The sequence below is a fragment of the Quercus robur genome, chromosome 8 (genome assembly GCF_932294415.1).
Source record: "Quercus robur chromosome 8, dhQueRobu3.1, whole genome shotgun sequence".
Taxonomy (NCBI): Eukaryota; Viridiplantae; Streptophyta; class Magnoliopsida; order Fagales; family Fagaceae; genus Quercus; species Quercus robur.
This window is the reverse complement of record NC_065541.1, coordinates 16,010,807-16,031,426: the sequence shown is the minus strand read 5'-3', so window position 1 is coordinate 16,031,426 and position 20,620 is coordinate 16,010,807. Positions and strand designations below refer to the sequence as shown.

The window sequence follows — 20,620 nt, the reverse complement described above, 5'->3', positions numbered from 1 at the left end:
TTGATGAGACTCTAAGGTAGAGATTGTGGGTGAAACAATCTGGTTTTTCTTTAGGGTTTCTCTCTCAAAATTCTCTCTGGAAGCTCTCTTTCAAACGTGGGTTAAAAGGGTATTTATACTGGAGAGGAGTGGAATGCGAAACGTCAGGTTTTACCAAAACAGGGGTGGCTCGCGGCTTGACCTCGCGGCTTGACTAAGTCGCGAGTTCCAGTCGCGAGTTAACCGTATGGCCAGTTGTCCTGTTTTGTCCTGTAGTGCTCCAGCTAGCATGACTGTTCATCTTCCAGCATGCTTGGCACGTGTGCATCTTCTGGCGGGTTGAAGCCGCGAGACCAGTCGCGAGTCCCAGCCGCGACACTCTGTTTTCTTGCACACTCTTGAGCAATCTTCACACTATCTCACTCACTACCCTTACAACAAACCCACCTAAATACAGGGTTACTAAATGCTGAATTACAAGCAAATTTGGCACGGAATAAAGCCAATTAGATGGTTGAATAAATTCAACCTTACAATCTCCCCCTTTGGCTATTCCGTGACAAAACCCTAAAACAGACTCTAGACTTAACATGTGAGTTGGGAACAGTTGATCAAAACTCACTCACACCTAATTCTAGAAGCTGTGAAGCACTTGAATCATATGAACATAAACTCCTGAAACACAACAATACACCATGATCATTGTAAGCAGAAAATTATAAATGCATATGAAACAGGCAATATGAGATCAAGCATAAGATGGAGTTAATAAACAAACCATGGCTTGATCAACCAGGTGAACACCACAAGGTAGTGATCACAGTGTTCATTCACACTTGGAATGAACACAAGGACATACAAGTTAACAAGCACAAGGCAAGACACTTGTATGTACAACACTCAACCAATGCATAGCACACAAGGCATATGCATCTAGGAACAATCCTACAAGGGCACAAGAGTGACAGTACATAAACCACAATGCAGAACATTTGGATTTAAAATACTGATTTCACATAGCATAAAGGCTGCACTTAAGCATGGTACATACCACAAGGCCTACAAACTATGCAAAAAACATAAACCCTCAAAGCTTACAAAAGCATATGGGTACAAACCAACAAATACCTGAATAACATCATCAAACATATATAAAAGTTTTATCCAAGAATATATGAAAAGAGTTAGAAACAGTTTATACACCAAAACCCAGTGTATTAAAAACAAAAAAATATAAAAACACTAATTACTCCCCCTCAAGAGCTGCTTTTCTGCTTCAATTATCAATGAACTCTCTCCCCCTTTTTGACATGGAATGGCCAAAGGGTCACTGGTCATGCTGAGTTGTGAAGCTGTCAAGTGTAGCAGCCAAGACATCAATCTGGTCTTGCATGGCTCTCATTCTGTCAGAATGCTCAGTCTGGACTGCCCTGATCCCATCAAGCCTTTCCAGAATGATCTGGAAAGCATCTGGAGGTGCATCTGTAGAAGTTGAAGCTCTGGACCTCTTGCCACTCCTCCTTGGTGTTGAGGTGGATGCATGCCCTGCTGTCTCTGCATCAGTCTCCATTGGGACTTCCTCTCCTTCATCACCTTCATCTTCTTCTCCTGGAAGCCTAACACTGATCCTTTTGCAGGTAAGTTTGTTGATTGCAGAGGGTGTAGACATGTGACTGATGTCTTGAGGAATTTGAACACCCTTCCTTCGAAAAATCCTCATTAGGAGACTAGGAAAGATCAGTTTTGGTCTAGATGTTGTTCTTGTCTCATCCACAATGATGTCAAAGATGTGGGAACTTATATCTATGAAGTTCTTCTCTTTGAGATCCATCAGAAAAATTGCTCTAGCACAATTGATTGTGGTCAACTTCCTAATAGGATAAAGGTTAAACATCATGATTATGGTTAGAACCCTCATGTCCACTGGAAAGGCAGTGGTATTCAAACACTTCCCTTCTCTCTGCCCACCTATTCTCTGTTGAACTGTTTCAATAGAGACACTCCTATCCTTGAAATTGACAAACTCCTCATCATCCAAACCCTCAAGCCCTAGTACATCATCTATGACATGTGCATCCAAGATGAATTCTTTCCCTCGAACCCAGCAATTTAACTCATTCTCCTTTATCACAGCATTTGAATAAAATTCTCTAATCAGAGGTTCACACACCAAAGGAAAATCACTTAAAAGTTTGTCCCATCCTCTTCCTTCAAAACAACTGGGAATAAAAGTTTGCCTTAAATCATCCAAATCCACAAATCTCTCTTGAATGATTCCTGCATTCAAGAAGTTATCCTTGTATCTCTCAAAATGATGAACTGACCTAAACAATCTAGGATCCATCTTAAGTCTTTTGTCAGCTTTCTTCGCAGTAGATTTCTTCTTCTGGGGTGAAGGGGCCATCTGTGAACAATCAGAAAAGGCCACAACAACATATAACAATATATGTGCACAACCAGTTAGTACCATGTATTTAACAGAGAAAGATATCAATCAAACAATGTGAACTTCAAACATTTAACCAGCAAGCAATTTAGTTCAACCATATAGATAAACTAATCCTAGGATAGGAAACACATGAACAACATGGTGAAGCCATCCTGAAGGCAGATGAAGGACATTGAGGCAGAAAAAAAATGATATGACAAACAAATAATATATAGAACCTAACATAGTCTTCCCACAGATTATCAAACAAAGACATGCACATCTTGCAAAGGAAAACTCACAACCTTAACAGAACCAATAGTAACATCTCAACAGCTCAAAGTTCAGATTGAATATGAAAGGAATACTTAGCTAAGCACAAGAGCAATAGTACAATGACTATCATTAACACAACCTATAACAACAGAATCCACAAGCTAAGCAAGAACAAAGAGCAGAGACCGAACCACAAACCCATTTCAAAAACACAATCAAATGCGAAAAATCAAGGGTAAAAGCACAAAATCAAGTAGAAAAGAGTGAAAATCAGAAAACCCATACCTGGAACTCGACGATTTTGGGCTGTAAGGATGCAACACAAGAGATTGGAAAAGGGAGCACGGAGTGTTTGGGAGGGAGAGTGTTTAGAGAGAAGACGAACAGTTACAAAAATTCGAGGGAAAAACTGAAAAAGTTTAAAAACTGCTCCTGTTTCTGCAAAACACGCGATTTTCGCGACTGGTTCAAGTCGCCACACAGTCGCCAGATCAAGCCGCCAAAGCACTCAAGAGGAAAATTTTGAAAAATTTGTCTAAGTGTTTTTCGCGACTGGAAGGTCTACCCGCGAGTGAGTCGCGAGCTGAGCCGCGAAAATCTCTGAGTGAATCTCGCGACTGGACCTTCCACTCGCGAACAAGTCGCCAAAATTGACCAGCGAAGATGCGACTGAGGCTCGCGACTTGACACACCCGCGACTGAGCCGCCAAAACAGGGCAAAACTGTATTTTTGAAATTTTTCAGATTTTTTCAGCAAAACACTTTCCAAAAACACCTAAAACACTCAAAAATCTTTTTGTGCTTGAATTAACAAAGATTGAGTATGTGAAAACACATTTTATCAAGTACAATCACACAAATGAATATGGCATTTATCAAACATAAACTTGTGTGTTGTGTGTGGATATCAACAATGAAATAGTCCTTTGTCTAATGTGAAGCTTCAATGATCAATTCAACCAAGGCATACACAATTAGCACTAGATCATGTGACCAATCTCAATTATAGAAATATGAATATATGACTTCCCACACAACTTGATAACATAACTTGGAGCCTTTCATTTGACTCCACTTTCAGCCATAACATTTGATCTTTTGAGGCAATCATCTCTCATTGTGAGAGGGATATATAACATTTTTCTTTGAAGAATAGGCCTTTGGCCCTTTTTGAAAGAAATTTCACTTTTAATATAAAGTCGCTTACCCTTTTTCCTAGTCAAATACTAGAATGTGCGACAGGCTTTTGCAGCTCAATATCTCTTTTCATTTGGAGATTTACATTTAGTGAGCTCTTTTTAGCAAAAAGAATAAAAAGTGGGAAGAGATATAGACACAAGTCTATGCAAGTTTCAAGATCAACATAACCATTCACTAATCATTCATGACAAGTTTGAAGATCTATTTACAACAATCACATAGATTTCAAGATTTTTCCCAAAGTGATATGAGTGCATGAAAACAAGTAATGTTCGAGAATGCACACAGCCATTAGCACAAAGGTACAAGGCAAAACGAGTTTTAAGACAAAACTCAACAAAGTCAATCAAGTGTTTTGATTTTCAAATTCTTTATGTAATTTTTGGATTTTTGACTCAAGAAACAAAAAGATTGATAAATCACATTTAAGAAATATTCACAAACAAACAACCAAAATCAAAAACAACAAGCATACCAAACAAACATAGTCACAAAGCATAGGAAGTATTAATGCATGGACATGTTGTAATGTTTATGCATGAGTACCCCTTTTCACCCACACGACACTTGCGTTTGGGGTGATTTCCTTAGAGGATTGGGTACGGGAGTTAGGGCTTTCAAACCTTCGTGAGAAGCTTTCCAAGCAGTTGGTGAACGCACCAATCATCTTCATCACGTTCATCATTCCGGGATCTCCGTTTTGCTCTCTAGGTTGATCCCCTGCCCACGTTCTCCTATCAACTCTTGGTCCTCCTGACCTTTGAGGAGTAGCACTGTTCTTTGCTCTTAGCTTTTGGCAATTTGGTCGAGTGTGCCCTTGAAGTCCACAGTAATGGCACACATACATTCCTCTAGGACCTCTTTGTGGTCGAGGACGTGACTTGGCACGAGACTCAGACCTGCCCACATACTGATTATGATGATTCAGCATCCGTTGGTCCACCACATTCTTCTTCTCCTCCACCTCGAGGTTCACACTAGTAGAGTCAGCTACAACTGAATCTTTGGATTTCACAAACTTCACTTCTTTAGTGACATTTCCAGTTGAGCTACTTCCTCCGGTATATCCCAGTCCGGATTTGTCTGAGAAGCTCTTTTGAGATGATATAACATCATCAAGCTTCTTGGTGGTGACCCTCTCTATTTTTGCATTTGCTTGAACAACCTCATTCTCAAGGAATCTCACTTTAGTGTAGGCTTCGGACAGCTCACCATTAAGAGTTTCAATCTCGCATTTGGCCTCCCTATACCGGATTAGGAGACTTTTGTAGTCCTCCTCAGCCTTCTTCATCTTTCTCACAGCAGCCTTGGCCACCCTTGTGTATTCACCAGATTTCTCCAAAAGTGAGTTGTAATTTTCTTGAAGAGTAGCTGTGCTTTCTTCTTCTTCAGCTTCCGATTCTTCAACAATTCCTAGTGAGTCATCCTCACTATGTTCTCCAAGGTCTTGAACAAGCAAATTCAATTCATCCGAAGACTCAACATGAGCAATAGTCATGAAAGCTGAGTAGTTCCCTTCTCCATCACAGCTCTCTTCAGATTCTGAGTCGGATGAGTCTGAATCACTCAGGGTCGTGGCATACACCTTGCCTTTTGATTTCAAATAGTTAGGACATTCCCTCTTGAAGTGTCCATGCCCGTTGCATTCAAAACAAGTAACACCTTGTGTGGATTGGGATTCTTTTCCATCTTTCCTTTGGAAATCCCTCTTCTCCCTTCCAGAATTTTGGAATTTTCTCTTATCATCAAATTTTCCATTGTTTTTGAATTTCAAAAACTTCTTGAAATTTTTAACAAGATAGGCTACATCCTTGTCCACCATATCTTCTCCCGAAGTGCCTTGATCTTCCACCTTCTCATTAGTGGTCTTTAGAGCAAGGGATTTACTCTTCCGTTGATTTGGCAGAGTCATCTCATAGGTTTGTAAAGAACCAACCAGCTCCTGAACCTTGATATCGTCAAGATCCTTGCTCTCTTCAATGGCTGTTACTTTGGCACGGAAGCTTTCTGGCAATGATCGGAGGATCTTCCTGACAATCTTAGAGTCCTCCATCTTCTCCCCCAAGTTAAACTTACTGACAACCACTTCATTTAACTTCCCATAGAACGAGTCGAAAGACTCATCCTCACTCATCTTGAGCTCCTCAAACCGAGTGGTCAGCATTTGTAACTTGGTATCTTTCACCTTCTTCGTGCCTTCATAAGTTGTTTCCAGAATCTCCCATGCAACTTTGGCAATGGTAATGTGAGAAATCCTGTGAAATTCATCTGGAGACACACCACAGAAGATAGCATTTAGTGCTTTACTGTTAGCATTAGATGCAGCAAGAGCTGCCTTATCCCATGTGGATTTGGCTGCCTCAGGTTTGGTCCAACCCATCTCAACAGCATCCCACACGGATTCATCAATAGAGCATAGAAAAGCTCTCATACGAACCTTCCAAAACGCATAATTACTTCCATCAAAATATGGAGGTGCATTAAGGGATTGAGACCTATCCATCTCAAAAAGGGAGTCAAGGATCACACAATGGTAATGAAACCAAATAACTGTGTACCCGCTCTGATACCAATTGAAAGTTCAAAAACGTGTACAAAAACACTTTTGAACGTTTAGACCCCCAAAAACCAATTTAATCAACACAAGCAATATGTTAAACAACAAGTGTGCGGAAACTTAACATATGCTATAACAAGGAATTGATTAAACAACTATCTAAGCCACAACAAAATAAACCACAGCAGATAATGTAAAGGCAGAGATAGAGAGGAAGGAAGATGCAAACACAGCGATAACACCAGATATGTTATCGAAGAGGAAACCGAAGACCTCGGCGAAAAACCTCTCCGCCGCCCTCCAAGCGGTAATCAATCCACTAGAAAATACAGTTGGGATACAAGGACAGCAATAGACCCTCCAAGCCTAATCTACCCAATGCACCTAAGCCCTCCAAGCTTCTTGCTCCAACGAGGTTGCGCCGAACCTTTTTCTTCTCTAGCTTTCCGGATTCCGCTACTACACCGTAGCATCAACCAATGAATATTGGCTCCTTCCTAACTGCTTCCCAGAACTCCAAACGTCTGTCTCACAGAGATGATAATGGTGAGAACCAGGTTTGGTATAATGGCCTCTCAAGGATTTGACAATGGAGAGGAAGAGAGTGAGGGATTTTGATGAGACTCTAAGGTAGAGATTGTGGGTGAAACAATCTGGTTTTTCTTTAGGGTTTCTCTCTCAAAATTCTCTCTGGAAGCTCTCTTTCAAACGTGGGTTAAAAGGGTATTTATACTGGAGAGGAGTGGAATGCGAAACGTCAGGTTTTACCAAAACAGGGGTGGCTCGCGGCTTGACCTCGCGGCTTGACTAAGTCGCGAGTTCCAGTCGCGAGTTAACCGTATGGCCAGTTGTCCTGTTTTGTCCTGTAGTGCTCCAGCTAGCATGACTGTTCATCTTCCAGCATGCTTGGCACGTGTGCATCTTCTGGCGGGTTGAAGCCGCGAGACCAGTCGCGAGTCCCAGCCGCGACACTCTGTTTTCTTGCACACTCTTGAGCAATCTTCACACTATCTCACTCACTACCCTTACAACAAACCCACCTAAATACAGGGTTACTAAATGCTGAATTACAAGCAAATTTGGCACGGAATAAAGCCAATTAGATGGTTGAATAAATTCAACCTTACACATTTTTTTTAGAGATACACTTACTTTATGATAACAATGAATTAGAGATAAGAATGAATTAGAGTCCTGATTAATCTAATATTAATTTACCTACAATTTTACATGAAGCAGTTTTTTATTTCTTTATTTTTTTAAAGAGATAAATTACTTAATGATAAAAATGAATTAGAGTCTTGGTAGTATAATATTCATTTTTAATTCTTTAGAAATCTAAAAATTTAATAAAATTTGTACACAGTTTAAAAATGAAAACCTATGTTATTTCCTTTTATGATTTAATGAAAATATTTTGATAAATACAATACTATTTACGTTTTCTCTATCTCTCTTTTTCTAATATGTTTCATTTGATTCTTAGACATATTCTTAATTTCGTTACTGATATATGCACTTTTAATTTCAGCAAATAGCAAATTCGAAAGTACAATTTTTTTCGATAATGTAAATGAGGATTCAACATGGAATGTAATTGAGGTTACATTATTTTGCACTTCTATGCAAATAGCAAATTTGAAAGTACATCTTTTTTTTTTTTTTTTTTTGATTATGTAAATGAGGATCCAACATGGAATGTAATTTCATTATTTTGTTTTCATCTAGTTCAATGTTATTTTAGCATTTCTCTACACATGAATGGAAATATCCATGAAAAAAAATTAGTATATTAACACATTTGTCAAAAAAAGAACGCAACACCCAAAACGTGTACAATAAACTAAAGTCAACCTATCCCAAATAAAACTTTAAACTTTAAATTGAATTAGCGTATTACAGTAGCTTAAAACTAAATAAAATTTTCCAAACTCAAATCATTCTAAAATGAAAATAAATATAATTTTGAGATGGTAAAGAAGTCATTAAAAAGAAAAAAAAATACTTACATAATATCAAGATATAGTAAACAATGACGTATATACTTAATGTTGATATTTAATGACAGTGGAGAGTGTGGACGTGTGGTAGATTATTTCAATCTGAACCTAAGTTACCTATATTAAAAATGATGAATAGCCTCTCCTAAATATGTGGTATGGCAACAATCCCCTCAACCAAATATACCATGGAAAAAAGCATGCAAAAGTAGAGTATAATAATAAAACCTGATCGCTAAGCGAGTCTTAAACATACGCTTTCAGTATTGAGTAATCTTCTGCTGTGATTCAGAGTCAAGTCTGAATCGTCTTTTTCTTCTGCGAGAGAGAGAGACTTTTTGAGAGACTATTTTTTTGACAAACCGAATGAGAGAGATCTCGTTTGAAGAATACATAATAGTTAAAAAGTGGTATTTGATGCGGATTAATATTCTGTATTCCAATTGTGATCAAATTCTTTTTATTTTTATTTGGCTTAGGGTTATCTATTTAGTTTTTGAAAGTGGTATTTGAGAATCACCACATTACGTTTATATATATAAACGTGTAGTGTATTAAAAAATGAAATTAGATAAATTAGATGAAGTGGTATTTGAGAATCACCGCATTACCTTTGTTTTTTTATTTATATATATAAACGTGTAGTGTGTAGTAATTAAAAAAATAAGAAAGTTACTATTTTTTTTTTTAATACACTACACTTGAAAAATAAGGATTAGATGAAGAATTTGGATTGTAATCAAATTAATATTTTTATCAACTTAGAAATTATAGAAGATTTTTTTTATTAAAAAAAAAAAAAAAAAAAAAAAAAAAAAAAAAAAAAAACTAAAAATTTACTAAAATTTCAGCAATTTGGTGAAGCCACTTAGCGCAACCACGACTTCTAAGCCTAACTTTTATTATATATAATATGATATAGATAATGAAAAATGTGGTGTCATGTCAATATATATATATATATATATATATATATATATATATATACTTGTTCTTTTCTTTGCTTGAAATAAGAAAATTTCAACTCGTGAGTCACTTTTATAGTAGGTTCCTTCATTTTGTAACACAAGAAGAGTTGTCTTCTTTTCCGGAAGACATGCGTCCAAGTCACTACCGTGTCGTTCAGGGTTTATGCCTTTCTAATGGTCCTAGAGGCCTATCTTGAACTTGTATATAGGAACCAAAGAGGTCAAGAACTAGGAATCAATGGGCCTTCTTTCTTCTATTCTTGTCGTTGCAAATTTACTCTGTTTCTTGTTTAAAATCTGCTATGGTGTAGACAGCATAACTCCATCCCAACCTTTAAGCGATGGTAACACCATAGTGTCAGAGAAGGAAAATTTGTACTGGGTTTCTTCAGTCCTGGAAGTTCCAAGAATCGTTACTTGGGAATTTGGTACAAGAGTATCCCTGTTCAAACTGTTGTTTGGGTTGCAAACAGAGTTAGCCCAATCAACGATTCATCTGGGATTTTGATGATAAACAGCACTGGAAATCTTAACCTCATTCACAATGATTCGGTTGTTTGGTCAGCAAGCACTTTGAAAGAAGCTCAGAGTCCATTGTTACAGCTATTGGATACCGGGAATCTTGTGGTAACAGATGACAATTCAGGAGACTAGTTGTGGCAAAGCTTTTCCTACCCATCTGATACAATTTTAGCAGGAATGAAACATGGTTGGGATTTAAAGAGACGTCTCAACAGGCGCTTAATTGCATGGAAGAACTGGGATGACCCATCTCCTGGAAACTTTATTTTTGAGATGACACTTCATAACTACCCGGAAGCTTATTTGTGGCAAGGCTGAACTATATACTTCCGTACTGGTCCTTGGACTGGCTATGGCTTCAGTGGTTCACCTGGACTAAAGTCAAATCCAGTGTTTGCCTTCGAATTTGTGTTCAATCAAGATGAGATCTACTTCATGTATACCCTCAAACAGGCACTCCTTCCAAGAGCACTTCCCAACCAAACTAACTCTATGTTTCAACGCTTCACATGGACAGAACAAAGTTGGAAGCTTTATGCATCTCTGCCTATGGACCGCTGTGATACCTATGCCCTTTGTGGGGTTTATGCAAGGTGCCTTGTCACTGACTCTCCGGTCTGTCAATGTTTGAAGGGATTCAAACCGAAGTCCGAAAAAGGATGGGATTCAATGGATTTGTCCCAAGGATGTGTACGCGGTAAACCATTGAGCTGCGAGGACAAAAGTACACATGGGTTTCTTACATTTCCTGGATTGAAACTCCCAGATACCACACACTCGTGGGTAAACACAAGTATGAATCTGAAGGAATGCAGGGCAGAATGCTTGAATAACTGTTCTTGTATGGCTTATACAAACTCAGATAACAAAGAAGGTACTGGCTGCGCTATCTGGTTTGCTGATTTAGTAGATATTAAACAGTTTCCAGCTGGTGGACAGGATCTATACATTCGAATGCACCCTTCAGAACTAGGTATGAGTTTTATTTTGAGAAAGAAGATCTTCAATAAGTGATTTTAATTGTCTTTCAAAATGTTTTTTTTTTTTGGGAAGAATTTAAAATATTTTTTAGTTCTGTATATACTTTTGACTGAATTTGCTTTGTCACTTCTAAATCTAATATCAAGGTATGGAAGATGGTCATAAGAAGAAGATAACAGTGCTAGTTGTGTGTTCCGTTGTGATAGCTTCTGGAATGCTCTTGAGAATCAGGAAAAACTTAAAAGGTAAAGTTTCTTATAAAGATAGTGTAACATCTACTAATTAATCTAAATATATATCATAATGTGCTTCTCTCCACATGTTTTATCCTTGAGTTAAGGTCATTGTGAGATATATATATATATATATATATAAATTTTTTTTTTTTCATTCTCCTTTATCAGAGAAAATGGAGAGAAGTAGAACAACTAGTCATAGCAGCAGGCGTAAAGAAGAAGATATGGAGCTTCCAATGTTCGACTTGTCCACAATTTCTAGAGCCACCGATGACTTCTCACTTAACAACAAACTTGGAGAAGGTGGTTTTGGACCAATATACAAGGTAAATTTGCAATGTGTTGGAAAAGTAAATAGCAAAGAAATACTACTCATTTTATTCAGACTTTTTAGATTGATTTGCAAATGTGAACTTTCAGGCTGTAATAGATGGACAAGAAATTGCTGTGAAGACGCTTTCTAGGAGCTCGGGACAAGGACTGAACGAATTCAAAAATGAAGTTATACTGATTGTAAAACTTCAACATCGAAATCTTGTTAAGCTTCTTGGTTGTTGCATTGAGGGAGAAGAGAAGAGTCTGGACTTTTTCATTTTTGGTATGAAACCCTCTGAACCTATTGTATTTAGTAGGTAATGGCATGTGTAATTCTGCTACCAATTTTCCATTGTATATGTAAAATTTCATTTGACTAGTTAAGAATTTGAGAATTTTATATTAACTTGAACAAGAAACTTGCTAGATGAAAGAAAAGGTAAAGCTGTGGATTAGTCCAAGCACTTCCAAATCATATGTGGGGTTGCTAGGGGGCTTCTCTATCTCCACCAAGATTCTAGATTGAGGATTGTACATAGAGATCTCAAGGCAAGTAACATTTTACTTGATAGAGAGATGAATCCCAAAATATCAAATTTTGGCATGGCTAGAATATTTGGAGGGGATCAAACAAAAGGAAACACAAACAGAGTGGTTAGGACTTAGTAAGTACTATTGATATGCTATATATCTGTATAAATCTATAATTTCATTAATGTAGTTATTTATCCTAATTTATGGTGCAATACAATGGCTATATGGCACCAAAGTATGCATTTAATGGACTCTACTCCCCATCTCCAAACAAAATACCTTGTTTTGTTTCTCCCCCCTCTCAATTGCTGCCCCCCCCCCCCCCCCTCAATGGATAAGGATTAGGCTACCTCACCACTTACCTCTATGGCATGTATCAAGTGGCCTCAGCCCTTTGCTTGCCTCTTTTGGGCAAAATGCCACCCTAGCAAGGCACTTCCCTAAAAGAAGCCTCGGCCAGAACCGCAGAATAGACCCTCTTTTCTCCCCACCACCAAACCACACCCTCTAAATCCCTTGATTGAGGGCCCACCTCCTTTGTATTGGGTGGGCACAAGTAGGTGGTGCTCCAGCCCTTATGTGAGCTCCACTATCCTCCGTGTTTGTCTTCTTTTACTCCCACAACATTCCTGCCATTCTTACCTTATCATATTCTACTATGTATGCTGGGCTTGTGCTTACCTCCCACGATGTGAAGGGTGCATGGGCTTTTGGGCTTGTATTGCTTCCCTTACTTTCCTCAAGGATTTGGTAATATCAAGGCAGAAGTTTCTGCCCTTCCAACCCACTGAGCTTTTATTTCTGTCGTTCCTTTTTCAACTACGCCTATGAGCCTGCTGGCTATCATTCCTACCATGTTGGCCCATTGGGTTTATTACCTCTTTTCTTGGGCTTCCTCGGCCTATTTACTTTGCCTTTACCTCTTATTATGCCCGTGGGCTTATTGGCTATTATTCCTGCCACGCTGGCCCATTGAGTTTATTACCTCTTTTCTTGGACTTTTCAGCCCATTTATTTTGTCTTTACCTCTTATTGTGTCCATGGGCCTATTGGCTGTCATTCCTACCACGTTGGGCCATTGGGCTTATGACCTCTTCTCTTGGGCTTCCTCAGCTCATTTACTCTACCTTTACCCCTTATTTCATGGGTCTGCTAACTATCACTCCTATCACATTGGCCCATTGAATATATTACCTTACTTTTACCACTTATACTCTTTTTTCCTCTCATTTTCCTTATTTTTGGGCTTCTTCTGCCATTGGGCCTTTTGGCAAAAATAGGCATCAACAATTTGTTTTGGAGAATGTTGTACATATATTATTGCATATTTGTTATAAAACTTTGTTAGTAATGAATTCATCATAAGAAGCAACAATTATAAATTGCACACACATATCCATTATAATTATCCAATTCAAGTGATGAGAAATAAAATTAAAATAAAAAAAATAAAAAAAAATAAAAAAAAACAACAACAACAACAACTTTGGAGTAATATTGTATAATAAAAGTTGATAAAAGCATATTAATTCATTCCATATTATTGATCTTTATTATGTGATGTAATAAAGAATTTCATTACGAATTTTTTTTTTTTTTTTTGGTTTCTTCAATGCTTTGTTATTGCGGTATGGCAACACTTGTAAAGTTTGTTAAGGGGCATGTTATCATCATCTGTTTCTTCATCTTCAATGTTTGAAGTTTGGTTGGTCCCTATTTGTTCATTTTTAACTTTCATCACTTTTTTCATTTTATTGCATCATTTGTGTTAATCACAAAAAAATTGGCACTGAATGATTCTTCACTAGATCTTTTAAAGTTTGGACTTGCGGATTTGTTGTTACTAAGATTTTTCGTACATATTTGCACTTATATTAAGTGATGTGATAGTTTTTTTTGTAAATGTTTTTATATATATATATTTTTTTTTGTTAATATATGAATAGTGTAGCAAAAGAATTAATATAGCATATTGGATTGGGTTTTTTTTTTTTTTTTTCTTCCATACCTTTTTGTCATTTGAAGGTGCATCAAAAATCTTAGCAACTATGTAATTTTCAAAATCATCCTTTAGATTGAATTCATTCAAATGAAATAGGAAAATAAAAATTTTTTTCCCTAAAATTTTCTTCAAATCATGTGGGATTCCTTCTCCAATATCAATCTGTATATGAGGAATTTAATATATATTATTGTGGGAGGATGAGAAACCGAGGATAGAGCATGGAGACCAAGGTCACAAATGAACGAGAAGAGGTCAAGACAATAGAGGCACACCTTTGGAAGTTTCATCCAAAAGCCCTCAAAGCAAATATGATTAATGCAACCACCAAGCCTGAGAAGATCAGAATGCCCGAGGAACCCGAGGATGCTGATACATCCCTAGAAGGGCAAAGGACTAATTATGAAGACCACCAAACACGTAACCAAGGAAAGGAAGGGAAGTTTGTCATTAAACAGATGTAGGAAGGGTACAAGTAAAGCATCCATCACCTCTGCATTCAATGCTCTGCACCCACACAGCTCACAACCTAACAGAGAAACCTTCTAGTAAGGCCCTGATGGCACAAGTATCTAAGGAAAAGGCCTTGGCCCTCCAAGTGAAAGGCCAGGATGTAATCTGGATGACTATATAAGGGAAAGAGATCCCTACAAGGGGGGATCAAGAATTGTAACAAAAAAAGAAGAGAGTGAGAGTGAGAGTATTGTCATACAAGAACAAGTACAAACTTTCACCTTAGACTAAAACTGAGGAGCATTGTTAAATAAATCCCAAACTTATATTATTCAGTTTTCCTGACTTACATATATACCAAGCACATATTCCAATATCACTTGATTAACTTGTTTAAAAAATGGTGACTAAGGTTGATTGGCATCCCATCTCTATAACTAAATTGTGTGAGGTTGAAATGTAGCTTAGCCAATTTTGACCTGCCACAATTATGATCAATAGTTTTGAAAGCTCAGATTTGTTCTAAAATACAAGAGCTTATTCAGACCCCTAATTAAAAATTACGGTTAGATTACTTTTACTCTAACTTAAGCTAAGTGCAAAACTAGAGTAAACAAGTGCAATGAACCGATAAAGCTACCCTAAGCCATATTCATCCATCATCAACAATAAAATGAAAGCTTAAAGAGTAAGGAAGAGAGATGCAAACACAAGATATCATCGAGACGTGTTATCGAAGAAGAAACCGAAGAACTCGGCGAAAAACCTCTCCACGACCCTCCAAGTCGAAATCGATCCACTAGAGAATAAAGTTGGAACACACTAATAACAAAAGACCCTCCAAGCCTAGTCTACCCCATGTACTTGAGTCCTCTAAGCTCCTGCTACCAACAAACATCTCGGAGTCTTGTCTTCTCTAGCTTTCTGGATCCAGCAATTCAACCCGATTGCATCCGCCATTAATTGGGTCCTTCCAATGCTTCCTAACAACACCAAAATCTCACTTGACACTCAAAATGGGTATGGTAAGTGTTTGGGTTAGCAACCTCTCAAAGATCTAGAGATGGAGAGGTAAGTGTTTGAGGAAAACTACAAGGAAATGTGTAGATAATTGTGAGTGTAACAATCTCTAACTCTTAAGTGTATTTGCTTGGGTTTTCTCTTTGAAAAACACTCCTTACAATTCATAGGTAATGAGGGTATATATAGTGTGGGTAAAGAATTGGTAAAGCAAACACAACTTTTTGCCAAACAAAAAATTTCGCAGGTCCTTTGTGAGTTGGCCCTTCTCGCGATACAATCATGAAATTGACAGCCTGGTATGACTCTTCATCTTCCAGTCATGTGCTCCACTGATTCAACTTTTGAAGCTTGATTTTTCATTGATCTCTCATACTCATCCCTTACAAATAAACCCACATACATACAGGGAAAATGATTGAAGAAATTACAATCAAATTTGGTACGGAATTAAAGCCAACACAATATAGTTGGAAATCACAACTTTACAAGTTTTACAATAATTTCATAATTTAAATAAGTTCTACCTCAGTTTATTTTTCAACAAGATCTCTTGCAAATTTATTTTGGATTTTCTCAGCATCTCGATAAAAAATACCAAGTTGTTTTGTCGGTTACATTGAAAACTTCAATTTGAATCATGTATCTAAAGTAGTTTGGAATTGTATATATAGTAGTTAAAGTAAGATGAATATATAATAAATATATTATGGAGAGTATATACTTAATGAGAGTGCCTCTAACATTGAGATAGGGAGATTTGTTTTTGTTTCACTTTTTGCATTCCAAAATTATCCTGATTGTGATTTGACATTCCTTCCACAAAGCAAGCCCAAAATGTAATACCAACTCATCGTTGTATTAATGTTGCTTATTATTGCAATACCTTAGCAATTCACATCCTACAATGAATTTAGAAGTTAATATGTATTAGTTTTTGATGTAAATAATATGATGTATTATTATTTTTTCATGTAAATGATGAATATAATTTGAAATGATTAACAAACCTGTTTCGTAGGATCACATTAAATGCATTTTATCTTTGCTTTTCTTCATATTTTTTAAAGATAAATCCTCCTATGAAAATTGTTTTGTATGAATTTTTGGTATTTCTTGTATAGGATCATGTTTTTTACCATTCCTATTACTGAATTTTTTTAAAGGAAATATTATTTAAATGGCATTTTGCGAGATAGTATATGCTATTTATTAGACCTTTTTTGTTATTATAAATTTTAGAAATATACACTTGTCAAATATTTCAACAACCATAGAAATCTCAAGATTTATATAAATTTTTGTTGCACTGGTTGATGACAAAGAGAATTTGCTAGCATAAATTGCATAGAACATTAATAATTGACAAAAACGTATTAAATTGAAATTGAGAAAAAAAAGAAAGACATGATTTCATGAGAATGAGATTTCTAGAAATATCATCTATACATGGGGTACGAGGAAGAGAGTTTGTAAGTGGGTTGAATTGAAATTGAGAAAAAAGGAAGACATGATTTCATGAGAATGAGATTTTCTAGAAATATCATCTATAGGTGGGGTAGGAGGAAGAGAGTTTGTAAGTGGGTAAGAGTTTTGGCTTTGATTTACATGTGAAAAGGATTAGACTTGGGTCATAATATGTAAGGTAATAACTAGGCTTGGGCTTTTCATAAGGTTTAGTCTGTTTTTAAAAGTTAGTCTATTTTGTAGAGAATAACATTTGGTCTAATTATCAGTCTACTTTGTAGAGAATAACATCTAGTCTAATTATCAAGAGCAGCTCATATTTTATATAACAATAAAAATAAGTTACACTAATCTATTGGGTAACAAAAATAAAAATAAAAAAACTTAATTAAAAGAGGTAAAAATGGCTAAATGTAATATTAGAGCACCACATAACAGAACCTAGACCTCATGTAGGAGTATATGATGGGTTTGGCTTGCCTCTAGTATTTTTTTAATTGGAATCTCCTTTCGTTTTAATGAAAAACTGCCACATCATCCACTAACTAAATAAAATGTGAGATTAAAACCCACTACTACTTGTCATTATATATTTAAAATGAAATTATATGTCTAGTTAAAAAAGTACTGAAAGTAAGCTAAACCCTATATATATATAGGATTTATTAACACATGTGCCCTTAAAGCATACATTAGTAAATCATTTTAGGAAACTTTTTATGGAAAAACGAAAAAGTAATACACTATTTTAACACTTTTTTCAATTTTTCATAAACAGTTTCCTCAAATGGTTTACTAATGTATGCTCTAAGGGCACACGTTAGTAAATACCATAAATATATATATATATATATATATATATATATATATATATAAGGTTTACCTTGCTTCTAATACTTTTTTAACTAGACATATTATTTCGTTTTAAATATACAATGACAAGTGGTAGTGGGTTTTAATCTCATATTTTATTTAGTTATTGGATAATGTGGCAGTTTTTCATTAAAATAAAAGGAAATTTCAATTAAAAAAAAATATAAGAGGTAAGCCAAACCCATCAGACACTCTAGGGCACACATTAACCCCCCCCCCCCCCCCCACACACACACACATATATACATATATATATGAGATAAGTTCAAGTTACACTTGGTGTAACTCTTTAGAGTTACATATTTTTAAACCATTGGATTTAAGTAAATCCAACGGTTAAAAAAAGACCCTTATTATTACAAATATTCTTATTATTAATTATCCCCATTTATTACATTCTAAACCTATCTCTTAACCCAAAAACGTTTGACGTCTGACACTCTCTCTCTCTCTCTCTCCACATATTTGTACTTTCTTATGAAATTGTTTACAACAAACTTACGTATAGAATCCAAAACCAAATTCAAATTTATTAGCTCTAATAATAATGTAATTTGACACTTCAAATTATATATTTTCATGTGGGAATTTCATGTGCCGCTTGGAGTGTCATCTCAAAGGCATTGATCACACACGACTTGAACTTGTGGGGATCTAAGAACCCTTTCTCTGAGTCAACGGCAACCCTCAGATTTCCCATGTAGCTAACCATTGTAATTGTAAGACTCTACAAAACAACAAAATTAGCATTTGCTATAGTGGCTAGAAAATATATGAAATTAACTAAAACTATGAACAGTGGAAGCCATTATTTTGACACAACCGCATTGTATATTTTCAATTTCTTGACTATTCATATAGCATCTTTTTCCCCAATATTAGATGAATCTCTAATCCTTACCAATCCTATATTCATGGTAAGTCACAACTCGGAAACCTAATCAAGTTATACATAAGTATTAGTAGAGAGAGAGAAACGTAGAGAGAGAGAAATGGAGAGAGAGTCAGACGTTAAACGTTTTTGGGTTTAAAAATAAGTTTAGAATGTAATAAATGAGAGTAATTAATGAGATCCTAATAAGAATATTTGTAATAATGAGGGTCTTTTTTTAACCGTTGTATCTACTTAAATCTAACGGTTTAAAAAATGTATAACTCCTAAGAGTTACACCAAGCCCCTCTCTCTCTCTATTTATATATATATATATATATATATACTAGTGTGTGTTGCATGTGCAAGGTACGTGCTGGCCCTTTAGTGAGAGAATTAATATAGATTTTTTTTGTTGAAGAAGTATGAAGTCATGTACTTAAATTTAAAATAGCTATTTGAATATCTATGTACTATGAAAATTTCTTAGAACTTATTTACTAAATGTAATATTTACTCATCAAAAAATGCTACAAAGAATGATAATGAATGTCATCATCTTTCTACAATATTTAAATTTTCGCAATGAATGATAATATATACTACAAATTTTTTGAAGATCTTCATTAAATTAAATGTTTGCAATCATCTACAATGAAGATTTTTTTATTCATATTTCATTTTTTATTATCTTATTTTATGATTCTAACTACAGTGTTTAGCTTACTTATTTTTAATGAATACCCTTTTAAGTATGAAAATAAATTAAAATAAGAACAAAATAACAAAAGACGTATGTCATTAAAGTTTTTATTAGATAAAATTATAAGTGTGGAAGATTTAAACCTAATAAATTAGTGTTCTATAGGTAACAAATAGAACACCATATATCATCATTCTAACTTTCCAAGCATGACTACTAGTCTACTATATAAAGTTCAAAATACACAAAGAAATTTTTTGGGACATTAAAATTTAGTAGGAGTATATTAGACATTGCACAATGGAATATTTTAGGAATTATAAGATTTTGTTAGGGTTTAACTAAGAGATAAGCAATAGGGGTATATGCTCATTTACAAAATATAAATGATGAAATTATTCAACTTTACTTTAGGAGGGAATGCAACTACCCCGAACATAAAGGAGGAAAGTTTTATACTTCATCAATTTGTGTGTGTGTGTTATGTGTGTGTGTGTGTGTGTGTGTGTTTTTTTTTTTTTTTTTTTTTTTTAACTTGAAACAATGTGTAAAAAAAAAAATCAACCTAAAAAAATTATGCATTAAACAATGAATTTTAGTTCAAAAATTGAATAAACCAAAAAAGAAGTCTAGAAACACAACAACAAGTCATGATATTTTTACAATACCTTTATTTTTAGCTATGGTGGGTCCTAGTCGGATATTATATTATTTTATTTTAGAATAATGTTACGCCCACAATATTTTCATAATAAATCTTAGGTGGTAAATTGCTACTGGTTTTAAATTGGGCTAACAATTTTTAACCATGTATTTAAAAATAAAATAAAAGGCCAATTGAAGAAAATTGTGCCTAAAACAATTAGTTTTGGCTTACTAAATTTGACTAAACAAAAAAAGAAGCCTAGGAACACAACAAAATGTCACACAAAAAAGATATTTAGGAATGTAACAAAACATCACAACATTTTCGTAATATTTTTTATTTCCAGCTGTGGTAGGTCCCAATTTGATATTTTATTATTTAATTTTTACTTCCACAATATTTTCACAACGAATCTTAGGTAAAAAATTATTACTGGCTTTAAAATTATGCATTAAAAAAAAAAGCAAAAAGACTATTAGGTTCTAAAGATTTAGGTTTTTATGTATTTAGAACTCTAATGTGTATTGTTGACAAACCATGATCAAAACAATATGTTTAGTTGTGTTTATACTTGCTCAAAGTTGTATCA

General features: G+C 35.3%; 3 protein-coding genes across 3 annotated transcripts in view; 2 read left to right on the top strand and 1 right to left on the bottom strand.

Annotated features, from left to right (window-relative positions):
- Positions 1 to 1,235: 1,235 nt before the first annotated feature.
- LOC126694794 (uncharacterized) lies at positions 1,236 to 3,796 on the bottom strand. Its single transcript, XM_050391292.1, has 2 exons — positions 2,969 to 3,796; positions 1,236 to 2,383 (listed from the first exon to the last, which is right to left on the bottom strand). The coding sequence occupies exon 2, from the start codon at positions 2,381 to 2,383 to the stop codon at positions 1,307 to 1,309; it is 1,077 nt and encodes a 358-aa protein (XP_050247249.1). The 5' UTR covers positions 2,969 to 3,796; the 3' UTR covers positions 1,236 to 1,306.
- Positions 3,797 to 9,453: 5,657 nt separating this feature from the next.
- The window catches only part of LOC126695941 (receptor-like serine/threonine-protein kinase SD1-8), a 68,179-nt gene continuing 57,012 nt past the window's right edge, over positions 9,454 to 20,620 (top strand). Inside the window, exon 1 of the mRNA XM_050392735.1 lies at positions 9,454 to 9,514. The gene's annotated coding sequence lies outside the window, so the exon portion shown is untranslated. The remainder of the gene's footprint in view (positions 9,515 to 20,620) is intronic.
- On the top strand, positions 9,478 to 11,783 carry LOC126695942 (G-type lectin S-receptor-like serine/threonine-protein kinase SD1-1). The gene is made up of 4 exons (XM_050392736.1): positions 9,478 to 10,903; positions 11,058 to 11,156; positions 11,316 to 11,473; positions 11,568 to 11,783. The coding sequence occupies exons 1-4, from the start codon at positions 10,366 to 10,368 to the stop codon at positions 11,781 to 11,783; spliced, it is 1,011 nt and encodes a 336-aa protein (XP_050248693.1). The 5' UTR covers positions 9,478 to 10,365.

Excerpts from the sequence above, each read along its gene's own strand:
- LOC126694794 (XM_050391292.1), bottom strand. The coding sequence starts at position 2,383 with ATGGCCCCTTCACCCCAGAAGAAGAAATCTACTGCGAAGAAAGCTGAC.
- LOC126695942 (XM_050392736.1), top strand. The coding sequence starts at position 10,366 with ATGTATACCCTCAAACAGGCACTCCTTCCAAGAGCACTTCCCAACCAA. Across the intron at positions 10,904-11,057 it reads AATGCACCCTTCAGAACTAG|GTATGGAAGATGGTCATAAG; the intron begins GTATGAGTTTTA and ends TCTAATATCAAG. Across the intron at positions 11,474-11,567 it reads GTTTTGGACCAATATACAAG|GCTGTAATAGATGGACAAGA; the intron begins GTAAATTTGCAA and ends GTGAACTTTCAG.